Source organism: Notamacropus eugenii, chromosome 3 (genome assembly GCF_028372415.1).
Source record: "Notamacropus eugenii isolate mMacEug1 chromosome 3, mMacEug1.pri_v2, whole genome shotgun sequence".
Classification (NCBI taxonomy): Eukaryota; Metazoa; Chordata; class Mammalia; order Diprotodontia; family Macropodidae; genus Notamacropus; species Notamacropus eugenii.
Window position 1 is genome coordinate 292,392,390 of NC_092874.1, and position 21,786 is coordinate 292,414,175.

Sequence of the window (21,786 nt, forward strand, 5' to 3'; positions counted from 1 at the left end):
GAAGAGGGAAGGAGGGTTGGACTAAGTGGCCTCTGAGGGCCCTCTCATCTCTAAGATTCAATAAAGTCTTGATTCTGTCAACCTAACAAGCATTTAGTAAGGGTCCACTGTATGCAAGGGAGGCACAATGGATAGACCCTGTCACACACTGGCTCAAATATGTACTTAAACCCTCGAGTAGAAATTGCAAGTGATGGATTGGCTGAGAGTTGCCTAAAATAATGAAAAAATAGATTCCTACCTTTAAAAAAAAAACCAGGAATGGAGGTTTTATTTTTAGTTCTGGTCCTATACTTTTATTGGCATAGCGAACTTCTAGGCAGGAAACTCCCTCTACCAATACACACATCAGCTATTTGTGGTTTGTAACCAAAGAGAACAGAAGGGGCAGCACAGAGAAGCAGGCTGGGAGTCAGGAGGCCCTGGGCTCACATCCAACGTGACCCTGAGCAAGTCATGTCACCCTGTTTGCCTCAGTTTCCTCATCTGTCACTGCTCTCTACCCACTTCACTGCCTCTCAGAACTAAAAGACTTTGGGAGAGGGGGCACTAGCCCCTAGGGATGGAGGAAATCCCATCGGTTACAGCTTCCAGGGAGGCAGGCAGCAGGGCGTGGTGGGACTTTGTCCGAAGATCTGGGTTTGAACTGGAACGTTAGAGGAAGTAACAGGATGACTCTGGGCAAGTTTAAATAAAACATCTGTAAAAGGAGGAAGGTTGGTCAAGGTCTCTTCCAGCTCCATGATCCTACAATCAGGTGATGGCACTCTCATGACCTGGGTTCCAATCCTGCCTCTGCCGCTTACCAGTTGGGCAACTCTGGAAGGAAGGAGATAATAAGCACGTATTAAGCTCCTATTACGTGCCAGCCACTGTGTTCAGAGTTCTGTAACTATTGCCTCTTTGGGGCAAGTGCTCTGTGCCTCAGATTCCTCATCTGTAAAATGGGGGTGGTGCTAGCTCCCTCCCAAGGTTGCTAAAGGGACAAATAGAGAAAATGCCTGTCACATGCACAGCAGACCTTAACGCGCCCTGTGGACGCTACCAGCTGTTTTTATCGTTACTCCTCATTGCAACGACCCCGGAGGCCAGGCGCGCAAGTAGCGCAGAGAGCGGGCAGCGCGCGCCGGGGCTGCTGCGGCTGGCGCTGGGGCTGGAGCAAGAGCGCTCCAACAGGTATTCGATGCGCTCGGCGCTCCTCCCCTCTCTCTTCTCCCTCCTCCGCTCCCTCCCCGCCCCTCGGGCTGGCCGCCTGCCGCGGTGGAGGCGCTCTGCGCTCGGCTGCGGAGGCCTAGCGGCTCTCCCCTGTCCTCTCCCTCTCAAGATGGCGGCTGTCGGCGGCGCTGAGGCGGGAGCCGGGCCCGCGGAGTGAAGGTAGCGGCGAGCAGCGACCCCGCCCGTCCCGGCCAGCCGGGGCCCCCTGGCGCCCGCCCCTCCCAACCCGCGCCCAGCCGCCGCCCCAGGCCCGCGCTGGCAGCCCCAGGCCGCCTCCCCGCGCCGCGCGGCCTAGGCCCCGGGCCCGAGCCGGGGGCTGGAGTGGCAGCCACGGCCCGGCGTGAGGCGGCGGCCCGGGGCGGCCGGAGTGGGGCCGACGGGGGCGGGACGCGTTCAAACAGAGAAGGCGGGAAAGTGGCGGCGGGGGCCGGGGGCGGGAGCGCGCGCGCGGGGACGCGCGAGGCCGAGGCAGCCCCGCCCCCCGCGCCTGCCCAGTGCCCGCCCCCGCCGCGGGGGGCGCCCTGGAGGCCGCGGGTTCCGGAGCGAGGCTGGAGCTGGGAGTCGGCAGGCGGGCGCGGGGCTGGTGGGTAGGGGGAGCGCGGATGCAGTGAGCCAGGAGGGTCCAGCCCTGCCCCTTCCACCCTACAGGCGGGGAAACTGAGGCACGGGGCAGGGAAGGAGGGTAGAATGCCCATGTGATCCCGGGGAGGCCGAACCCCCAATCTGGAGCACCCGAGGACGCCAGATTTGGAGCTGGGAGGGATCTTGGAGGTCCAGTTCAACTGCCCTCGGTTTTACAGATGGGGAAACTGAGGCACGGGGCAGGGAAGGAGGATAAACTGCACCTTTGAGCCTGGGGAGTCTGATTCCGCAGCCTGGATCATCCGAGGACGCCAGACTTGGAGGCCAAAGGCACCTCCGGAGCTATCCAACCCAACCTCTTCACCCCCATTTTTTGCAGATGGGGAAACTGAGCAAGAGCAGGGACTTTAGAGGTCAAGTTCAACTGCCCTTGTTTTTACAGATGGGGAAACTGAGGCACGGAGCAGGGAAGGAGGGTAGAATGCCCCTGTGAGCCCAGAGGGGCCGATTCCCCAGTCTGGAGCACCTGAGGACACCAAACTTGGAGCTGAAAGGGACCGTATAGGTCAAGTTCAACTCCCCTCATTTTTTACAGATTGGGAAACTGAGTCAGCACAAAAGCAAGAGAATAGAATGTATCCATGGGTCCAGGTCTTCTGACCCCTAGTGTAAAGAATCCAACGACCCTCACCTTAAAACTGGAAAAGACTTTCGAGGGCATCCAGTCCAATTCCTTCATTTTATTGAGAAGGAAACTGAGTCACAGAAAGGGCTATAGATCCATAGACTTTGAGCTAGAAGGGATCTGAGAGGTCTTCAAGTCTCACCTTCCTGTTTAATGTTAGGGAAACTGAGGCCCAGAAGGGTCATGAGATCGTAGATTTAAATCTAGAAGCATCTCAGTGGTTATCTAGGCTGCCCTCCTCATTTCACAGACCAGGAAATTGAGGCATAGAAAAGGGAAAGAGTATAGAATAGATCAGTGAGTTCAAGTCTTCTGGTCCCATAGAACCATTGACTCAGAACAAGGAAACTTGAGACCCTAAAGGCCTTCTTGGTGCACCCTCCCATTTAGCAGGTGGGGAAACTGAGACTGAGATGTGTGTTAGATTTAGAACCCTAAGTACTTCCTCCAGGCCTTCGTGGTATAGGTGTGAAAACTGAGACCTCGAAAAGGCAAGCAGTTTGCCTAAGAAAGGTAGAAGGTGGTGACAGTTATTCGAACCCTTGACTTCTTCCATTAACCCACAGGAGGGACCAGAACTCATCTATCCTAATTCCCAGTCCCAACTGGAAGAGAATTTGAGGATAATCTAGCCCAGACCCATTTGTAGGTAGGCACTGAACGGAAAGGCAGATATCTGCTCCCCAGGCTGGCAGATCGTGGCTCTAGGAGGGACTTTTAAAAGTGAACTGGTGCAAGCCTGTCATGTTGTCTGTGGTCTCTCTCAAATGCCCATTGAATCCTAAGTACCGGAGATCCAAAGACAAAGCCTAAGCCCCAGAGAATGGACCAGAACTAAGGGCGGCTCCCTGGGCCAGGCTGTCAGAGTATCCTGCCTGGATTTAGAGCTGGCAGGCACGAGAGTTCGTCCCAGGACGCCCTCTCATCTCACAAGTGAGGCCCGGAGAGCGGATTCTGCTCCCCAGTTTAGGGGGTCACCCTCTAGAGCCAGAAGGGGCCTGAGAGGCTCTCTAAGTTAACCCCCTTTTACAGCTAGCAATCTAATCCTACAAGCATTTATTGTAAACACCAGGGCTGTGTTCTAGGTACTAGGGAGAAACAGACCAACAGAGGGGGAGAAACTAGAATCTAGATGTTTCCATTCCCAGCCTACCAGCTCACAAAGAGCACAGATTTTGAGCTGGAAAGGACCTAATAGAGATACCCTGGTCCTAGCCTGCAGTTTTACAAATGAGGAACCAAACTCAGAGGGGGAAAGGGGCTTGTCCTATATTTTAGCTGCATAACTTCTCCACCCAGAGCCTTGCTCCAGTGCCTAATGGGTCCATGAAGGCAGCCTGGGTTCTAGGGAGCCACCTCAGGGGAATCTAAGGGCTGGCAAGGCTTCCGAGGTGACTGTGGCCAGGCTGCAACAAGCCTAGAAGCACTTTCTGCTGAGCCACCAGGAAAAGAGTCATGCTCCCATCGGTGTAGCTGCCATGTGAAGTGGAGACTTCAATAATCTGCACAGTGAATACAACAGTAACTAGTCAGAGGGACCCAAGGGAACAGGTGCAGTCCCCTCCAGATCTCTTCTGGGATTATTCTTCACTAATGTGCTCTGTGTGTGTTAGCCTTGTCTCCAGAGCTGGATCCTAGGATTTCTCCCTGGGAGAGAGCTGAGAGGTCATGATCTCCTTTCCTGGCGGTTCGACTGGGAAAGTGTGCCCCCAGGATGAGACAGTCTTGGTGTCTCTGGGGCTTAACACGGCTCCTGGCACACAGTAGGCACTTAATAAAGGATTCTCGGATTGAGCAAGTAGCAGAGCCGAGGTCCTTGCAACCCAGGACCTCTCTATACAAAGCTTTCCATCAAGCCAGCTGCTTCCCTGGGTAATTTGGGAGCTTTGTTTTCATCTTGGAGAAGGCAGCAAGGTATGGGAGAAAGAGCTGAATTTGGAGCTAGCTGCTCTGGGTTTGAATCCTGCTGCTTCATAGACACATAAAGTCTGAAGGTTGAAAGGGAACTCAGAGGGTATAGCAGTCCAGCTCTAGCATGCTAAGAAATAGTTGGCCATCCAACTGTGATTAAAGACCCCAGTCAGGGGCACTGCCCTGTGGAGGCCATTCATTGTCTGCAAAGTTGTAAGGACTAGTAAGTCCTTGTAACCTGGGCTCTTCCTGAGGGCTTTGAACCTGGAGGCCTCCTCATGAACCCATCCTCACTCTCCCTGCAGGCCAACTTCCACTAAATACTTTGTATTTCTTTATACTTTGTATTTCTTTATAGAACGGGGAGGAAGTTCTTAGAGCAGTTCTTAACCTGTTTTGTATCATAGATCACTCAGATGGTTTGGTAGTACTTTCTCACTTAAAATAATGTTTTTGAATGCATAAAATAGGAAGCCACTTATATTGAATGAAACCAATTATATTGAAATCAAGATGTAATGTTTTCTCCCATCCAAGTTCCCGGAACTCTTGAAATGTATCCATCACTTAGCCTGGTTAGACTCGTTAGTCTGACTTCATTCATTGGAGCCCTTCATTTTACAGATTGAAAATAAAACCTGGACAAAGAGAAGAGATGTGCCCCAGATCATAACGGGATTGAGTCTTGCGGCTAGGATCTGAATCTAGGTTCTGTAACTCTAAATCTCACACTGTCCTGCATACTAGGTCATGACTGGACAAGTCAATTTCTTTTGCTGTTTGGTTTTTTCATCTATAGAATGCAGGGGACTGAGGTGGAGTAACTTTAACATACATCTATTAAATGCCTACTATAGGGAAGGCAGCAGTGCTGGACTAATAGAGCAAAAGAAGAACCTCAAGAGATGTATGCTAGACAGGTTTGGGGAGGGGAAGGACCCTGGGTGATCTCTAAGATTCTTCCTAGCTCCAGATTCTAGGATTAAGAATTAATGCATTAATTATAAACTGTCATGTAAGGCAGTGGGTCTTCACTCAAGGTCCATGAACTTTTTAAAAATGTGTTTTGATGGCTTTTTCAATGTCATTGCTTTGTAATCCTGTGCCTTTAATTTTGTGCATCTAAAAACATTGTTGAGAAGTGGTCCATAAATGTTTGACCAGACTACCAAAGGGGTTCATGCACAGAAAAAGTAAAGAGCCACTTATGGTAGGGCAAGTCTCACCCCTTCTCTGGGCCTTTGTAAATTGAGGAGATTAGACCAGGTCACTTCTGAGATCCCTTCCAGACCTGCTGTGCTGTGATCCATCCCTTGTCCTAGACCTTTGCTGGTCTGGCAGGTGATGCAGAGGTGTCTGCCAGCCCACCTCACACCCCCCTCTCCCCCCCACAGAGGGAACAGTGGTGGCCTCAGGTGTTTGTATAGCCAATGGATTTTGTGTGCATTTTCTTCTACAGTGTACTTTGAACATGCTTCACTCATGGGATTGCCTCTTTGCAGGACAGAAATCATGTTTTAATTTCCTCTCACAGAATATAATACTGTATTACATGGTATTGTGTACTCTGAGGGAAAAGATTCTGATTCCTACTTTCTGTTGACCAAGTTGGTCACAGCTGATTTCACATTCTATTTACAACTCAAAAAATAAAACTTACCTGAGTACAAAACAAATCCTATTTATTAGACAAAATTTATATTGGTGGAGGTTTTTTGGCATTGTTTTTAAACCAATTCGTTGGTACTAGCTGTGCCTCTTTCTGGGTACAGAGAAGAAAGACATCTGTCCCTATCCCAACTGGTCTGTAGCTCAGAAGTTTGCAGAGCTGGTAGGGGCTGGGAGTGCTGCAGAGATCCCAGGGGGAATGTAGTTGGCCTGGCCAAAGGCTGGAGTTCTGTGCTAGGATGAGAAGAACCTGGAACAGAAGTGAGAAGATGCCTCTGGAAATCGTTGGAGAGATGCACTTTGAGCTAACAGATTCTGGACGTGCTGGAGGTAGCATCTGTAGCTGCGTTGGCCGACATTACAGCCTCCAAAGGACGAGTTTGGGAAGAAAATGAGGCAGTTTGGAAGATAGCATCTTGATTCTCAGCAATTCCTGGATCTCCCTTCAAATATCCAATTTATAGATTTTACTTTGTTCTTTTGCCATAATCAATTAGAACCCCAGGAAGGAAAAGTTTTTTAATGTTGACTGGGACTTAAATTATTTTTAAATCAAGTTCTGAAACTTTTAGCATTGTAAGTCTGGGTTTTTCATTTAAAGTATATCATATCAAATATCTCCCTTTCCACATCTTGTATAAAAATTCCAAAGGATCCATAGATCTTCTTAAACATTTTTCAGAATTGTCTCTTTGGGTGCTTAAAATGCCTCTTTCCCCTCTGGTGTCTCAGCTTCTCTCCCACCTTGAGGGTCAATTATATTTTCTTATCCCACAGAAGTTTGATCTTCATCCCCAAGTTTGAGGAATTCTCAGGTGTATTTTGCCATTTTATAGGCTTACCAACCATTAATTTAATTAAGGTCCCAGTTTTCTGAGAGGAAAGAGAAAACATCTGTTGAACATTTTTCCTGAATTAGCGATCCTCAAGTCTCCTGAGTTTAACTCCCTATACCTAAATATGTATTTATAGATAGATAGATAGATAGATAGATAGATAGATAGATAGATAGATATAATTACCATAAAATCCACAACCTGTTAGGTGACTCATGATATCACCTGATCATAAATTGACTAGACTCTACCCTTTAACGCTGATCTCTAAGACTTTGTTCCCCTAGTACCATCTTTTCTTTCTAGCAAACAAAGCCAACAGCTGCATGCTGGATTAATATGTTGTTTTTTACAGCTGTAGAAATTAATTTCTCAACCTTATGGCTAGGACAGTCCAGTGTGCATCTCACTGCAGATTTCCAAATTCAGGCCATACTTTGTTATTTAAAGAGATGTTAGTCATCTCAGCATCTTCTTCTAATTTATTAGATTATATCTGCATGTGGTTAAAAAAATGTAGCAATGGGATTCCTAGTAACAGTGTATAAAGTAATCTGTTTTTACCTCTCCTGGGATGAGTAGCTCCTTATTGGTCTGTTTCTCATCCCAAGTAAGTTTTTAAATCCATTGGCCCTTTTAAGAAATGCTCTTTTTATAGGCCAAGTAAATTATCTCCACCCTGTTCTTTCTTAGCCTTCTCTTGAATGTTTCTGTTCCCACTGTGGAACCTGTTATATGGCCTTTTGACATACAGATGAGGTTTTCAGTGTGATTTCTAGGCTCTATCTTTGTCCCAGCTTTTAAAATTTAAAAGAGGAGACTTTTTTCTTCTTTCCATGGCAGAATATTTTGTGATTGTTTCCCTGTTCACTTTCCTCAGTTTTCCTTAGTTGAACAGAGTTGACTCTTAGGCTCTTACTATCCCTGAGTTTGCAGATTGCTGTATTTTTTGGCAGTGGAAGCCTTTGTCAGGAAAATGATATATTTCTGACAAATTTATCACCTTGAGACATATGGAGTTAATAAAATAGCTTTAAAATTTTTGAGGAATAAAGAGGAAGTCCCTTTCATTACTCCATTGGTGCCATCACTAGGTAGATGGAAAGGTGGCGAGATCAGGGCCTGCTTTAGAGCTGGGCCATCCAGAACTAGCCTCAGGGATGTAGGAAACATTGGATATGCCCCCCCTCCCCTTTCTCCAAAGTAACAGTTCCCCTTCTTTCCCAACAATAAATTTTGAGGCCAGTGCTTCCCATAGGGTCAGTCTGTTGAACCTCTCTGGTTTCCATCAAATAGGTTCTTCATTTCTACTTCTGGCTTTGGAAGACAGCAGAGATCTTTATTTGTTGATGAAGTATTCTCTTCATCTCAGCATCATATTTAAATCTAGTTTTAAAAAAGGAGTGTGTGTATGTGTGTGTGTACACACGTATATATGCAATTATACAGAATTTTAATTCCCCTCTTTTTAATCTAGTTACCCTCAACATCATAACATCTTGATGAGTATTACCTAGTGAAGCATCCTTAACATTTCTAAATCTTCACTATGAATGTGAAATACATTTTAAATAACTGCTAAGCCAGGGTAAAGATCTAAGTGATTTACTGATTTCATGAGAAAATTTCAAATATGCCTTGTTTATAGACTAGTATATAGTGTAAATATACTGGATGTCTAGAGTACTTGGAATCCCCTGAAAAAGATATGTGCACTGCTCTCCTGTGACATGTCATGTCCCTTCGGATATTTGATAGACTTCAGTTTTTTCTGTACTTAAATTAACAGGGCTACTTTGATGTTTTAAAAAAAAGAAGTTATAAACTTGTATCCTAGCAGATCTTTTTCAGTTAATTCTAAAGTATTTATAGACCTTCAAGTTACTGTGAATGGTTGTAATACAGGACAGTCTTAACATTTTTTTTGCTGATTCAAATTCATCTCCATTCAGGAAAATAACATCCTTCTTCCCTTTTTGCTGAAACAATGCAGTTAATAATCATTTCACTAGTGTTGAAAGATACCATTGAGCCATTTAGCTTAAGTAACTCACTTTTTCAACTATTTTGATAAATTCCTTAGCCTGACAAAATCCTTTTATTAAAATTCAACTCTGAAGACCTATATAACATTGCTACAGAGATATCTACCTGTCCATTGAAATTGCAGTTCAATAGATCCCCCTCTGTCATCATTTCAACCAACCTAAGATCTTCTTGCACTCTTTTGTATGTGCAGTGTAATCTGTTTATTCAACAGACTCCCAGATCTTTGGAGCCTGTGGCCAGGAATGAACCTAGCCCATTGACTTAGGTCTTTTCCCCCTGCTCACTTTTATCAGGCATTCTTGACAGACCTTTTTTGGCATGGCAGTTTGTACTTCCAAGAAGCACAACTTTATATTATCAATCAAGCCACGTGATTAGGTCTGATGCACCTTCTGCAATCTGAACCCCTCTAGATTTACAGGGACCATGAGGAGGTGACAAGACGCCCCTTTGTTTCTTGCTGTGTCCTTTTCTTCAGTGGATGACTACTCATTTCCATCTGGAAGCCTTCTTGGCCTCCACAGTGATTTCCCCTCACAGGAAGGTTTTCATTCTTTGTTTCTCAGGCCTGGTCCTGTAGCCGGGAAGGAGTTTGGAAACGGCGCCACATTCTCAGGTCCTGCAGGACGGCCATGGCTTATGATGACTCCCGGAAGAAAGAAGGTATGAGTCCTTAATCTTCGAAGCGTTCCGGAAAGGGGTGCCCTCTTCAGTTCCCGCAGGCCATGGAGTGAGAGGCCAGGACTGAGAATCACAGCCTGCTCTCTCCTAGGATGGTCCAGAGCGGTGTCCTTAGGAGTCCCAGTCTCTACAGCAGTTCCCAGACTGGGTCCATGGAGATGAAAAAGCAAGACAGGGGGGCCCAGCATGAGAGCACGGAATGTTAGCTTCTGTTTTCCCAGGCTGAGCTCCTGCAGCACTCTTCAACCTTGCCAGCTCCATGGAGCAAGAGATGGGGGATAGGAACCATGGTTTGGCCTCCCACACAGAAGCAGAGCACACTAAGCTTGATTCTTCCAGGCCTGCCCTTTGCAGTGCTCTTGACCACTGCCCAGTGGAGAACTGAGAATGAGAGATCCCACCTGAGGGTGGGTGTTAGGTGTTTGTACTGTTGCAGGTGTTGGTTTTGGTATTCCTGCTGGGGGCATGGAGAAATCATTTTCTTCCCTTGGATCCAGACCCTTTTCTCTGGTGAAATGATCACTCATCACTATTATGGAGCAGAGGGACCACAGCCCTACGTGTACAGGGACTGAAGAATTTGTCAAACTTCCTTGTTTTCTTTACTCGTGTGCTCATGTGACTTTCAGATTGCTTCGATGGTGACCAAGGTTTGGAGGACATAGGACTGGCGGCTGGCCGGAGCCAACGAGAGAAGAAGCGTTCTTACAAAGATCTTTTAAGAGAAGAGGAAGAGATTGCTGCTCAGGTCAGGAAGTCCTCCAAGAAGAGGTTGAAGGTAAGGGACTGGTCATTCAGGAGAGGGGCAGCTGTGTCCTCTCTCACAACTAACAAAGAGAGAACATATCTCCCGTGGTGGGTTTTTTCCCCTTTTTTGTTTTGTTTATTTGTTTCTAAAGTCACTAGTAGACAGAGAGCAGAGCATGGTTTCTGAAGAGTTCTTGACTTGCCTCCTTGAACAGCCGTCAATGCCTATTCCTCTCCCTTGGTTCTAGGAGAGAGATCTCTTCTCCCTGGGCACGGACGCGCACAAGAGGAGGAGGAAGCATTCCTCCGGCGAGTCCTGCTATGGAGGTGAGGACAGGAGGGCACCACAGGAGTCGGGGCAAGGGAAAGGGCTTCAGATGTTGCTGACTCAGTGGCCTATTTAACAGGACAGTGGTTCTTGTTCTGATTGCCGATAAACCAGTGTGAAGGAGGAGAGAGGTGGAGGGCTGGGATTGTGGAGGATTCAGCATAGAAGAACAGTCTTCATTTGTGATACACCAGGTACCAGGTTCCCTCTCCCCCCCACCATCCACTTGTCTTCTGCCCATTCCTCTCTAGCACCCCCTTTGCCACATGTGGTTTCCATGCCCTCTGGCCTGCAACTGTAGGTCACCTCTCCCTCTTCTGGAGCATAACTGCATAGCCACTCCTGACTAAGACCAGTTTTTCTTGACCATGTAATAAGCACAGCTGAAGAGACTAACCCTTTTCCCAATGGGTTTGGCCTGGACACAGAGCCAGATGATACTCTGAATTCTAAACTCTAACCTACCTTAGTCCCACAGCTCTGTTCCATCCTCTGGGGTATGCTCTATTTGGTTGCCTGCGAAGACTCCTGAGTGGCCCGCTGCCTCCAAGGTCCTGAGGCAAGCGGTCACCCCAAGCCAGGACGTGTGTGGGCATTCACTTCTGAGTGCTGCGAGCCATTTGGAGGGTCACCCCCTCCCCTTCCTGTTGGCCTCTTTCTTCCTCCTGCTGGCGGGGTGTCTGGTGAGAAGGGGTGTCTGTTGCCTCCGATCATTCTGAAACTGTCTTCCTTTTGATGATTTGCAGATCTTTCGTCTTTGGAGTCGTCACAGAAGAAAAAGAAGAAGGTGGTGCCGAGTCCCCCGCCCTCTGATACAGCCATGGACCTGCTGAAGGCCATCACATCCCCCCTTGCAACAGGCTCCAAGCCCCCCAGAAAAACGGGGGAGAAATCCTCGTTTTCTTCCTTTAGCTCCTCAAGCTACTCTGAAAGCAAAAAGGAGCAGCACGCCAGGAAAAAGGGGAGCAGTGGCAGTAGCGGGGAGCCCCCCGTTGAGGATGGCGGATTCCACAAGGCCAAGAAAATGAAGCCACTTTATGTTAATACAGAGACCTTGACCCTGCGAGAGCCAGACGGCTTAAAAATGAAACTGATTCTGTCCCCCAAGGAGAAGGAAGGCAGGACAGGTGACGAGCCTTTCCAGAATCCTCCTCCACAAGGGACAGCAAAGAAGTCCTCCAAGAAATCCGCTCGAGATGAGCAGGGCACTTTTCTCCTCGGCCACGAGCTGCAGAGTTTCCTAAAAACCGCCCGGAAGAAGCACAAAGCAAGCCCTGAGCAGCGCCCCTCCCCTGGCCCCGAGGGTGTTGGCTCTGATGTGTCCTCCGGCCTTGAGCCCACGCTGGAGTCAGGCTCATCCTCCGGGGCCGAGCTAGAGGCTGGGGAGCTGGTGATCGACGACTCTTACCGGGAGGTCAAGAAGAAGAAGAAATCAAAGAAGAGCAAAAAGAAGAAGGACAAGGAGAGGCACCGGGAGAAGCGGCATTCCAAGTCTAAGAAGGGCCCTGGGCTCTGCGCCAGCCCTGGGCCCCCACCCCTGCCCCCACCCAGTGCACCCTTCCCTGGAGCCGCAGCACCACCACTGCCTCCGCCACCACCAGTCTTCCACCCTGATGGACAGAGTGAGAAAAAGAAGAAGAAAGAAGAGAAGGAGAAAGAGAAGGTGGAGAAAACAGAAAAGGTAAAGAATTGGCCCCACTGGGGGAAGGGAGCCTGGGGCGTCTGGTCTGAGGCAAGTTCCCCTAATCACTGAGCCGTGGGAGACTCCTGTGGTGGGGTCACAGGAGAGCAGTGTCTAAACAGGGACAGCTCTTAGAAGTCAAGTGGCAACGTTGGCCAGAATTGTAGTGTAACAACCAGTCACTTTAATGAAAACTCCTCTGTATCTTTGCTGGGGATTCCAAGCAAGGTAATGTTCTGAGGTAGGATTGGGTAGCGTTTTGTTTTCTCTTTACATTCGTTGTTGGAAATGCAAAATCCCTGACTTTGCTCTTCAGGCAAATGAGATTTCTACCTAGTGACTCTTCTGTAGCCTATGATCATATGATCACCAATTTCATTTCTTTGTCACTGCAGTAGAAAGAGCTAAAGGCAGAGTGACAAGGGGACCTTGATGTCTTCTTTACAGGAAAGCAGAGGTCAGGGAAATCCCATTCACCTCCATATTTAAGTAGCACAAAATAGTTTTCTTCTCTGTAAAGGTCATCTTTGAAACAACAGAGCTACTTTTTTGCTAAAAGAAACAGTCCTAACTAAAACAACTAATAGCACACATGGGGTAGGGTGGCATGAGCAAAGGTAGAGGAAGGCCATTGTGAGTTTTAGGGGCCTGCTGGTCTCTGAGGCAGGACCATCTGCTAGGCAATTGGAATGAGGTCTAGAGGCCTAAGGACAGTGGTGGCAGGTGGAGACCTCATCATGAGACAGGAGAAGAAAAGACAGAAAAGAGAGAGAAGGAATAAGCAAGTGTACACAAAGTGGTACCAGTGAATGAAAGTTTCAAAAGCAAGGGAGGAGTAACCAGGGTCTCATGCTCCAGGCTGGTAGAGGATGATGAGGACTAAAAAAAGGCCACTGGATTTGGCCCTTGGGAGGCTGTCAGTGACTCTGGGCAGAGCAGTTTCCTTAAGAGTGACCAAGGGGAAGCCACAGTGCAAAGTGCTAGTGAGGACATGGTAGCAGGGGCCAACCTTTGTTCAGATAAGGGGGTGGGGGCACAGGTCAAGGGAAGGTAGTTTATGGGAGGACAAGAAGATAGATATCCCCGAGGAGATGGGAGGAGCTGGGCCTCAAAGCAAGAGGTGGAGGCTTAGCACTGGAGACTCAAAGGGAGAGGAGAAAATACAGTAGGAAAACGAACAAGGGTAGAAAGGGGCTGTCAGCATGGTTTTGTGCTTTTCTCTCCAGGACTGGTTGACATCAGCAAGGATTTATGTAGTGCCTGCCATTAGGCCAGGCCCAGGGCCAAGCTTGAAATGGAGGAAACAGAAAATGGGGATAAACAAGTTATCGGGCAGGGGGTGTTCAGAGCATGGAGTTAAAGTACCTAGACTTGCCCCAGCCTCCCTAGTTTTGACCAAATGTAGCTGGAAAGGGCCTAAGGAACTTGGGGAATGAAATCCTAGAATTGAAAGGAACTTCATTGATCACCACATCTGACCCCTCCCCAAGCATAGATCTCTTCTGTCAGACCCCTGATAGATGGTCAGCCAACCCTGCTTGAAGACTTGGAGTGTTAGGGACCTTAGGACCCCCCAAGGCAGCTCCCGCCTCCTTAGAGCATCTCCCAGTGTTGGGAAGTTTTTTCATACTGAGCTGAAATGTGACTCCCGGTGACTTCGTAGTTCCAAACCCTTCTTCATCTGTTGAGTATCTGGAGGTTTTCCAGCAGCACTCTTGAGTGGACCAGGAACAAATTTTATTCTCTTTTCACAGAGGGAGTTTAGGCTCAAATAGGTTATGGCATCTAAATCTAGTCTTTCTGACTGATTAATCCCAGGGCTCATTCCAGGCTTTTGTGAGGCCAGGAAGAATATCCATCCCCTGTTTAACAAGGCAGTCTTTTAAATACCTGAGGATAGCTACCATGTCCCCCAGAATCTCTTTTCCAAGCTAACCATCCCCAGGCCTTTCAGCCTGTATCATAAAAATGTGGCTCATTGTCTCCTCACCATCTCAGTCACTCTCCTTTCAATGACCTACTTTTTGTCCCTCACTGCCCCTCCTGAAATGTGGTACCAAGACCTGAATTGGGAGGGGCACAGCGTTTAGAGAGCCTGTATGCTTCTTATTAGAGAAACAAAGTTTTCTGGCAGGCAGATTGTGGGCTGTAATGAGCCATACTCCACCCCGTAGGTGGATAACTCAGTGATAAAATCCAAAGTGCAGCCTCCACAGGGCAGCTGGATGGAGGTGGAGGTCAGTTTCATTCATTGAGGTCCATGATCTTGAAAGGTCATGAAATAGCTCTTTTCCTTAGAGAATTAAGTATCACAAAAGACATTACAGCAGAGGGGAAGGAAAAAGGTGGCCAAGTGCTTGATTTCTCTAAGGTGTCAGAAATAGGTGAAGTGGTTGACCCACCCATAGTGATCAGAAGATGATGTTGGCAGAGAAATAGAGAACAGGTAACAGTTTCATGTTCTGAAAGTAGCATTAGGGAATAAAGAAACAGGAAGAATGTTATAGTACAGAGTGTCTTTAGGAAAGAGTCAGGTGTTGGTTAGGCAAAGAGGACAGGTGTGGAGCACAAGGTGCAGGTGAAAGAAATGGGGCTCAGAAGGGTGCCCCATAGCATCCCATGAAGAAGGTATTCTACAGGGCATAGTAGAAGGAAACAGGAGATTGCAGGACAGATTAGAATGAGAAAGAGGACATGTGAAAAGAGTAGTACAAGTTTGGAGGTGGAAGACCAGAGAGAAATGGAGGGGCTGGGGAAAGGGTAAAAAGGTGCTATAATTTTGGGGGCAGAATGAGTCAGAGAGGGAAGAACCAGGTTCATTAAGGGGAAAGGAAGTGAAGACGTGTAGGCAGATCACATCCTGGTAGTCAGGAGTCAGAAGTAGAATGACGAAATTTCTTATGAAATGAACACTTGGGAAGTCCATGCCGACTCCATTCATTAGGCTGGACTGCACCAGACCTGTGAATAAATAAAACAGCAGGAAACATTCTGGAGAATAGGAAAATTGTCCGAAAACAGCTCAGGATTATTTCCCAGATAGTCATCAGTAGGCATGAAAAGTTTAGAGAGTGAATTTGTTTGTCTCTGATAGGAAATGGAGCAAGCAGGATATCCTCCCCGAAGAAACGTGTTCAGATGATTTTACTCAATCATTAATAGCCATAAACTCTAGATAGCGGCCTAACTTTCTGCTCTCAAAATTGTGCGCGTGAACTTTAAGACATTTCAGAAACAATATGGAGATGACTGGCTGGCTGTTGTCCTTCGTTCTCGAAGAGGACCAAGATGACATCACTGTGTTAGAGCCAAGTCACAGCGCATCTGACTGTGGCTGATCAGACCAATACAGGCTCAGAATGTTCTACCGCAGATCGGGCATAGATAGTCAGTGGGAACGTGGGGTGGATTCTCGGAATGTGCTCACCTCACATTTCCTTTGTGCTGTTTCAGTTCATTGTTCATAGAGCACAGCCCCTTCTCTGATGATGTCACCCAATCAGTTCTAAAGTTCTTAAGAGAGACCTTGACAGTGTCTTTGTATCGCTTCCTCCTACCACTGTGTGAGCACGTGCCCTGTGTGAGTTCTCCATAAAATAGTCTTTTAGGCAAGTGCCCATTTGGCATTCAGAGTCTCAAGGTAACTAGACTTCAGATAGCATTACACTATCTGTCCACTGGGGAAACTGAGGCATGAGGCAGTATGGTCACGCCAGGCCATGGTCCATCGGTGACAGAGATAAAAATGGGTTCTAGTTGCCTTTTCCCCACAGGGTAGTCCTCTCTAAAAACTGTACTACTTCAGATGATGGTGACTCCGGGATCTCAGGATGCCTGTTGAGAAGCAGTTTCTGAAGTTCAGCACCTACTGGGGCTGCTACTGTATTCCTTACTGTCAAGTAAAGCGTTGTGTGGTCCTGGAAGCTTTGTGGATTCTTGAAATCGCATTTGCTATGTTTTCTTTTTTAATTCCATAAGCATTCATTAAACAACTACTCTCTGATAGCTGCCCTTCTAAGTAATTTATTTATTAGCATATTCTAAGTAAGGAAGCTCTGTACTTTGATCAGTTCTGCCTAATTCTATAAATGTGCATTAAGGTCCTACTCTATACTACTGTATACTATGTATGGTGGGGGAAGGACAGAGATAAACAGGACATAGTCTTTACCCTCATGGAGATTATCTACTAGGAGGACACAGAGCCAAATGACCGATTCAGAATGGAATATGGTCAGTTTGGAAGAGAAGTCTACCTGCAGCCAAGTATGAGATGTCCAGGGGGCACAGGTGCAGAGAGATGGAGGATGAGAGAACACTGCATGGAAGGAGGTGTCATCTGTCTCTTCCAAGAACTCTCTGTGTCCCCCTGAATCAAGTCATCTCACCTCATGGGCCCTTGGTGTCCTGTCTACATTAAAGGAGTCATAGTCATGACAGCCTCCTTTGGACTTAGAGAGGCCAAAACTATGTGAGATGAGAGCAAAGAAGAGGTAGACTGGGCATCAGGAGTAACATGGGCAGGAAATCATGGCACACATACATTCATACACCTGGCACCCTGATATCTCAAGGGGAGTATCCCAAAATAAGGCCAGAAGCTGAGGCAGTGCACGGTTAAGAAGGCCCGACGTTCTAGGTTATCATTAATAAATTGGAGCTTTATTCAATAAACACTAAGGTGTCATTGAAGGGTTTGGAGCCAAAGAGGGGCCTGATCCTGTCTGTGGAGAAAGAAGATTAACTTGACAGCTTTGTCATATGTGTCATGGAGGCAGCCATGAGGGTGCTGTTAGAGTCCAGGAAGCATGAGGGCCTGAACTGCGGCAGACAGAAGCAACACCTGTGACCGAGGTTGATTACATGTGAGAGAAGAAGGGGTGAGAAGAGCCAAAAGATGTCCCCAAGCCCAAAGATAATGTGAGTTCTAAGTGGCCAATGTGAGAGGAGAATGGGGCTGCTGGAGACAGGCACTCTGACAGGGGCCCTCCAAAATGATTAAACATGAGCCAGAGGTAGCCAGACTCAGAGCGTGGGGTTGGGCGCTGCCTGGTGGGCACAATCAGCAATGTTCCTAGGAAGGGCCCTGGGCAAGCAAGAAGGGTTTCAGGTCCTGGAGAGTAGGACTCCTCCACAGAGAACAGTGAAAGGAGGAAAGGAAGCCAGAGAGGAGAGAGTAGAAAGGACAGTTAGCCCTTTGCTACCCAGACCCTGGCCATCCTTAGAGAGGGAGCCGAATTTTTACTGTTACCACATCTGGAAGGCTCATAGGATCGTAGATCTAGTCCCGGGAGGGACCTCTCTGCCAACCCCTTTTACAGATTACCAAACAGGGGGCCGGGGAGGTTAAGATAGTAAAAGAGGCAGGATTTGAACTCAGGTCCTCCAACCCCCAAAGCCAGTGTTCTCCACTGTACCACAGACACAAAACAAGAAACTTATGTGATTCTAGCTTGTTAGTTTGCCCACATCTTCAGGACGGCCTCCACAGACCAGACTCTGGATTTGTCATCCAGGGTCAGTCACTAAATACAGGTACTGGGTGCCTCCACCCCAGAGCACGTTGCCAGAAAGGGAGACCGAAGGGGCCTCTTTCGTGTCTGATGATTTCCTGGACCTGGGCCAACCCTTGGGGCTTGGTCAGCTTGGCTGCCAGTGATAAGAAATTGGTTATTTAATGAGCTACTTTGCTTTCCTTTGTCTGCAACGTTTCTCTGCTTTTAGTCTTTTCTTACTCTTCTTTCTTCCCTGCCAAAATACTTTGTTTCACATGAAGTGTGCCCTCACCTCCAGCATAAACTTTGTATTCAAGATATGTTGCAAAGGTGAAACCAACTGTTCTTGGCAACAGATCGGCAACAGTGTATCTCATTCTGGATTATATTCTGTAAAGAAAAATTGGACCAAGTCTTAGAAAAAGTTAGGAGGGATGTGGCTGCTTGCCACATGGGGGATGAGACTCAGGCATTCCAGTCAGGAGACACAAAATTAGGAATTATTTTTTTCATTGAATTTTATTTAGATTAATTTTATGTTAATATATTAATAGAATTAAGTTTTAATTTGGGTAAAAGTTCAGAGATTTGGAAATAGGGATTAAGATTTCTATTTCCAGTTTATAGTATCTAAAACAGCCTTTTCATAAAAGTTGTATATAGAGATCTGAGAGACTTTTCTCTTGCCATTATTCTTAATTCTTGGTACCAGTGTTAAAACACAACTACTGAAAAATTGCCGTCAATGACATTAATATATATATATGTGTATACAAATACACACATACATGCATATGTTTCGTGTATGTATATGTTTTTGTGCGTATCTGTCTTTGTTCATCATTTATACATCTTTCATTCCAAACCGTCATCAGAGAACTTTGATGCAAAATTTCTTCCCATTCTCCCACTTCCACTCTTAGGCTAGGTGCATTAATGTTGTCTGTGCAGAAGCTTTTCCATTTCAGGTAATCAGAGTTCTCTCTTTTATCTTCTGTGTTTGCCTCCATCCCTTATTTTGTTAAGAATTCATCTCCTACTCAGATCTGTAAGAGATCTATGGTTTGTTTCTCTTTTTGGTGTTATCTTTAGTGTTAGGGCCAAGTTTCCATTTAGAATGCGCTGGGGAGTATGGTAGAAGGTGTTAGTCTAAGCCTCATTGCTGCCAGGCTGTACCTCTCCCACTTTACCAGCATTACTTGCCTAAGTAATTTATATTTTCTGCTTCATTGAGCACCAGGTAGCTCCATTGTGTTTCTAATTCTCCCTTTTCTGATCTGGTGCATTGCTTTGCCTCTATTTTTTAACCAATACCAGATAGTTTTGTTGACTGCCACTTCATAATATAGTTTGGGATCTGGAAATGCTATTTATCCCTACCTCTTTCATCATTTTCCTTGATATTCTAGATCATTTATTTTTTCCAAATTTTATTATTTTATCAAGTTCTATGAACTATCCCTTTGGTAATTTTATTGGTATAAAATTAAATGGTTAAACTACCTTAGGTCATATTATTATTTTACATTTATATTATATTGGCATGGCCAAGCCAGGAACAATAAACATTCCTGCAGCTATTCAGGTTTTGTTTTGTTTTATTTAATCTATCTCAGTCTTTTATGTGCTTTGGTAGATCGTTTCTTCTGAATTTTTCACCCTCTGAAAGTAGATTGGCTTTGCTATAAGGGATAATTCCCAGGATGGGGAGGGAGAAGGATCTATTCTGAAGATGAAATGATACAGAAACAAAAAGTACTGACAAAAACAAGATCACGTTTGACAGAAAGTAGGGAGACTTCAGGGAAAGAATTAGGGTAGTCAGTGCCAAACATGGCGTACAAGAGATGGTCACATTGGAAAATGCCCTCTTCTTAGAGCCTATGGAATAGTGGGCATCCATTCAATCTTGAGATTCTCTTTCTCGTGGAGTTTCAAACTTTCTGTGAAGGCAGTTCCCACAGGTGAGTTCCACCACCTTGTGAGCAATTGTAGCCTCATGGCCATAGAGACATTCAGGGAATTGCTCTAAAAGGCAGCATTCAGTCAGATGGATACATGCTGGTGATTTTTTTTTTAAATCAGTCTATCATTTTGTGGTGACAATATCCATTTACTAATTTTTACAGAAAGCTAACACACCGAAATGATGGAAGTTTCTTAAGTACCTCAAACCATTAGAGACTAAGGAAATGACAGCCTCTTTTCTAACATTCAAAGCTTTTTCTACCCTTGGAGAAAAAATTGTTTTCTTCCCTTGTCCTAAGGGCAGCAGGGGGTGTGGTGGAAAGAGGATTAGAATTCGAGTCTGCAAGGACAAAGGTGAGAAGTCCTAATTGACTGCATTGGGTGGTCTCCTGAACAGAGAAAGAGCTCTGGCTTTGGATTGGAATTGCTACTCTGCTCCCCCAAGGAGCTCCCTTCACCTTCTGGGCCTCCTTTTTCTGATACATGAAATGAGAAAGTTGGACCAGCTGACCCTCCTCCTAAAGTCAGATGTATTCCTTCAAAAGTGACAAGTCAGTCAATTTCATTTAGGAATTGAAAAAGGAGGAATGCATACATGTGTGTTTGGGGTTTTTTTCTCAGCTCATGAATAAATTAGACGGCAAGTACCAAGTCAGTATTCAAGTTTCTCATATTAATATAGAGGAAAGTATATTCAATTTACCTGAGCAAATCCAACTCAGACACTTACTAATTTTATAACCCAGCACAAGTCACTTAACCCGTGTCTGCCTCAGTTTCCTCTTATGTCAAATGAGGATAGGGGCTACCTCCCAGAGTTGATGTGAGGATCCAATGAGAAATATTTGTAAAGTTCTTTGCGAACTTTAAAGTGATATATAAATGCTAGCTATAGTGGTAGTAGTTGTTTAGTTAAAATAGCATTTGTTAATGAAGAAAAGGGCCCAGAATACATAATCTTACCATTTTGTTTAAATGAAACAATTGCAGTGCCTTAGGATTTTGGTGGTGGAGCTTTTCTCTGTGCCTAGCACCACTCTTGTTGAATTAAATGTGATTCACTTTTACTTCACAAGTACAGGCAGATTGTTATTTAGTTTCCTAATGTAGCTACATAGTTTAATTTGGGGGAAAAAAACAACCCACCCTTTTAAATGTACAGTATGTTTCAATGCATAGAATGTCAGAGATGAAAATATTTCACAGATAAAATAGTCTGATCCCCTCATTTGATGAAATTATGAAACTGGTACCTTGAACTGATCCATCTCTGAGGTATGAAGAGCAGGTACTAACTATACTTTTGAGAAAAGTTGGGTGGTTTTGTGTCTTTTGTGTTTTAGCTCCTGGGGATATAGAGAGAGGCAGGTGGCAATCCCTGCCCTCAAAGAGCTTACAATCTCACTTGACAAACTTTTATTATGTGATATGTGCCCAAGTATTGTACTAGGTACTGGGGGCAGAGTGCAAATGATCCCTGATCCATAGCTTCAAGGAGATTATAACCTATTACGCAACATCTACTTCTGGCCTATCCGTGAAAACCCTCATTTAGTATCCTTTCCCTTTTGTCCCCTTGGGTCCTAGGTTTCTAAATCTGTGTCCTAATTATGTCTCATCCTGTTCTCTTTTTTCTCTGGGGCTAGCCAAAGAAGAAGAACATGTCTGCCTACCAGGTGTTCTGTAAGGAGTACCGGGTCACCATCGTGGCAGAGCACCCAGGAATAGGTAAGGACCTGTCTCCCCTTTAACCTTGGGCTCTCCCTCCCCCGCGTGTCCTCACACCCTGTAAGAATACCAAAGGTTGGACTGATGGGATGAATGCCAAGTCAATTTCCTTCTTCAGTTCTAACGTTATTTAAGTAGGTCAGATTAGCATTTGAAATGTTCAATTCCTGCTTTATCAATAGAAGACAGTCCAACATAGAAGTGCCCAAAGG

The 21,786-nt window shown here is 46.0% G+C and overlaps 1 protein-coding gene and 1 long non-coding RNA gene across 9 annotated transcripts in view; one reads left to right on the top strand and one right to left on the bottom strand.

Moving 5' to 3' along the window:
- Window positions 1-207: 207 nt before the first annotated feature.
- On the bottom strand, window positions 208-1,107 carry LOC140534636 (uncharacterized). Its single transcript, XR_011977404.1, has 2 exons — window positions 1,022-1,107; window positions 208-819 (listed from the first exon to the last, which is right to left on the bottom strand). It is a non-coding gene; the product is annotated as an uncharacterized lncRNA (long non-coding RNA).
- A 129-nt stretch (window positions 1,108-1,236) lies between these two features.
- The window catches only part of HMGXB4 (HMG-box containing 4), a 32,191-nt gene continuing 11,641 nt past the window's right edge, over window positions 1,237-21,786 (top strand). For 2 of the 8 annotated variants that reach the window (XR_011977403.1, XM_072655859.1), the window contains exons 1-6: window positions 1,255-1,374; window positions 9,513-9,609; window positions 10,257-10,405; window positions 10,623-10,701; window positions 11,449-12,383; window positions 21,493-21,574. Coding sequence is in view for 7 of the 8 variants with exons in the window: in XM_072655859.1 (XP_072511960.1) it covers window positions 9,579-9,609; window positions 10,257-10,405; window positions 10,623-10,701; window positions 11,449-12,383; window positions 21,493-21,574 (1,276 nt within the window). In the remaining variant the exon portion in view is untranslated. Of the gene's footprint in view, window positions 1,375-9,469; window positions 9,610-10,256; window positions 10,406-10,622; window positions 10,702-10,781; window positions 10,897-11,448; window positions 12,384-21,492; window positions 21,575-21,786 lie in introns of those variants that run through there. The other 6 variants (XM_072655861.1, XM_072655862.1, XM_072655863.1 and 3 more) reach the window with 6 other exon arrangements.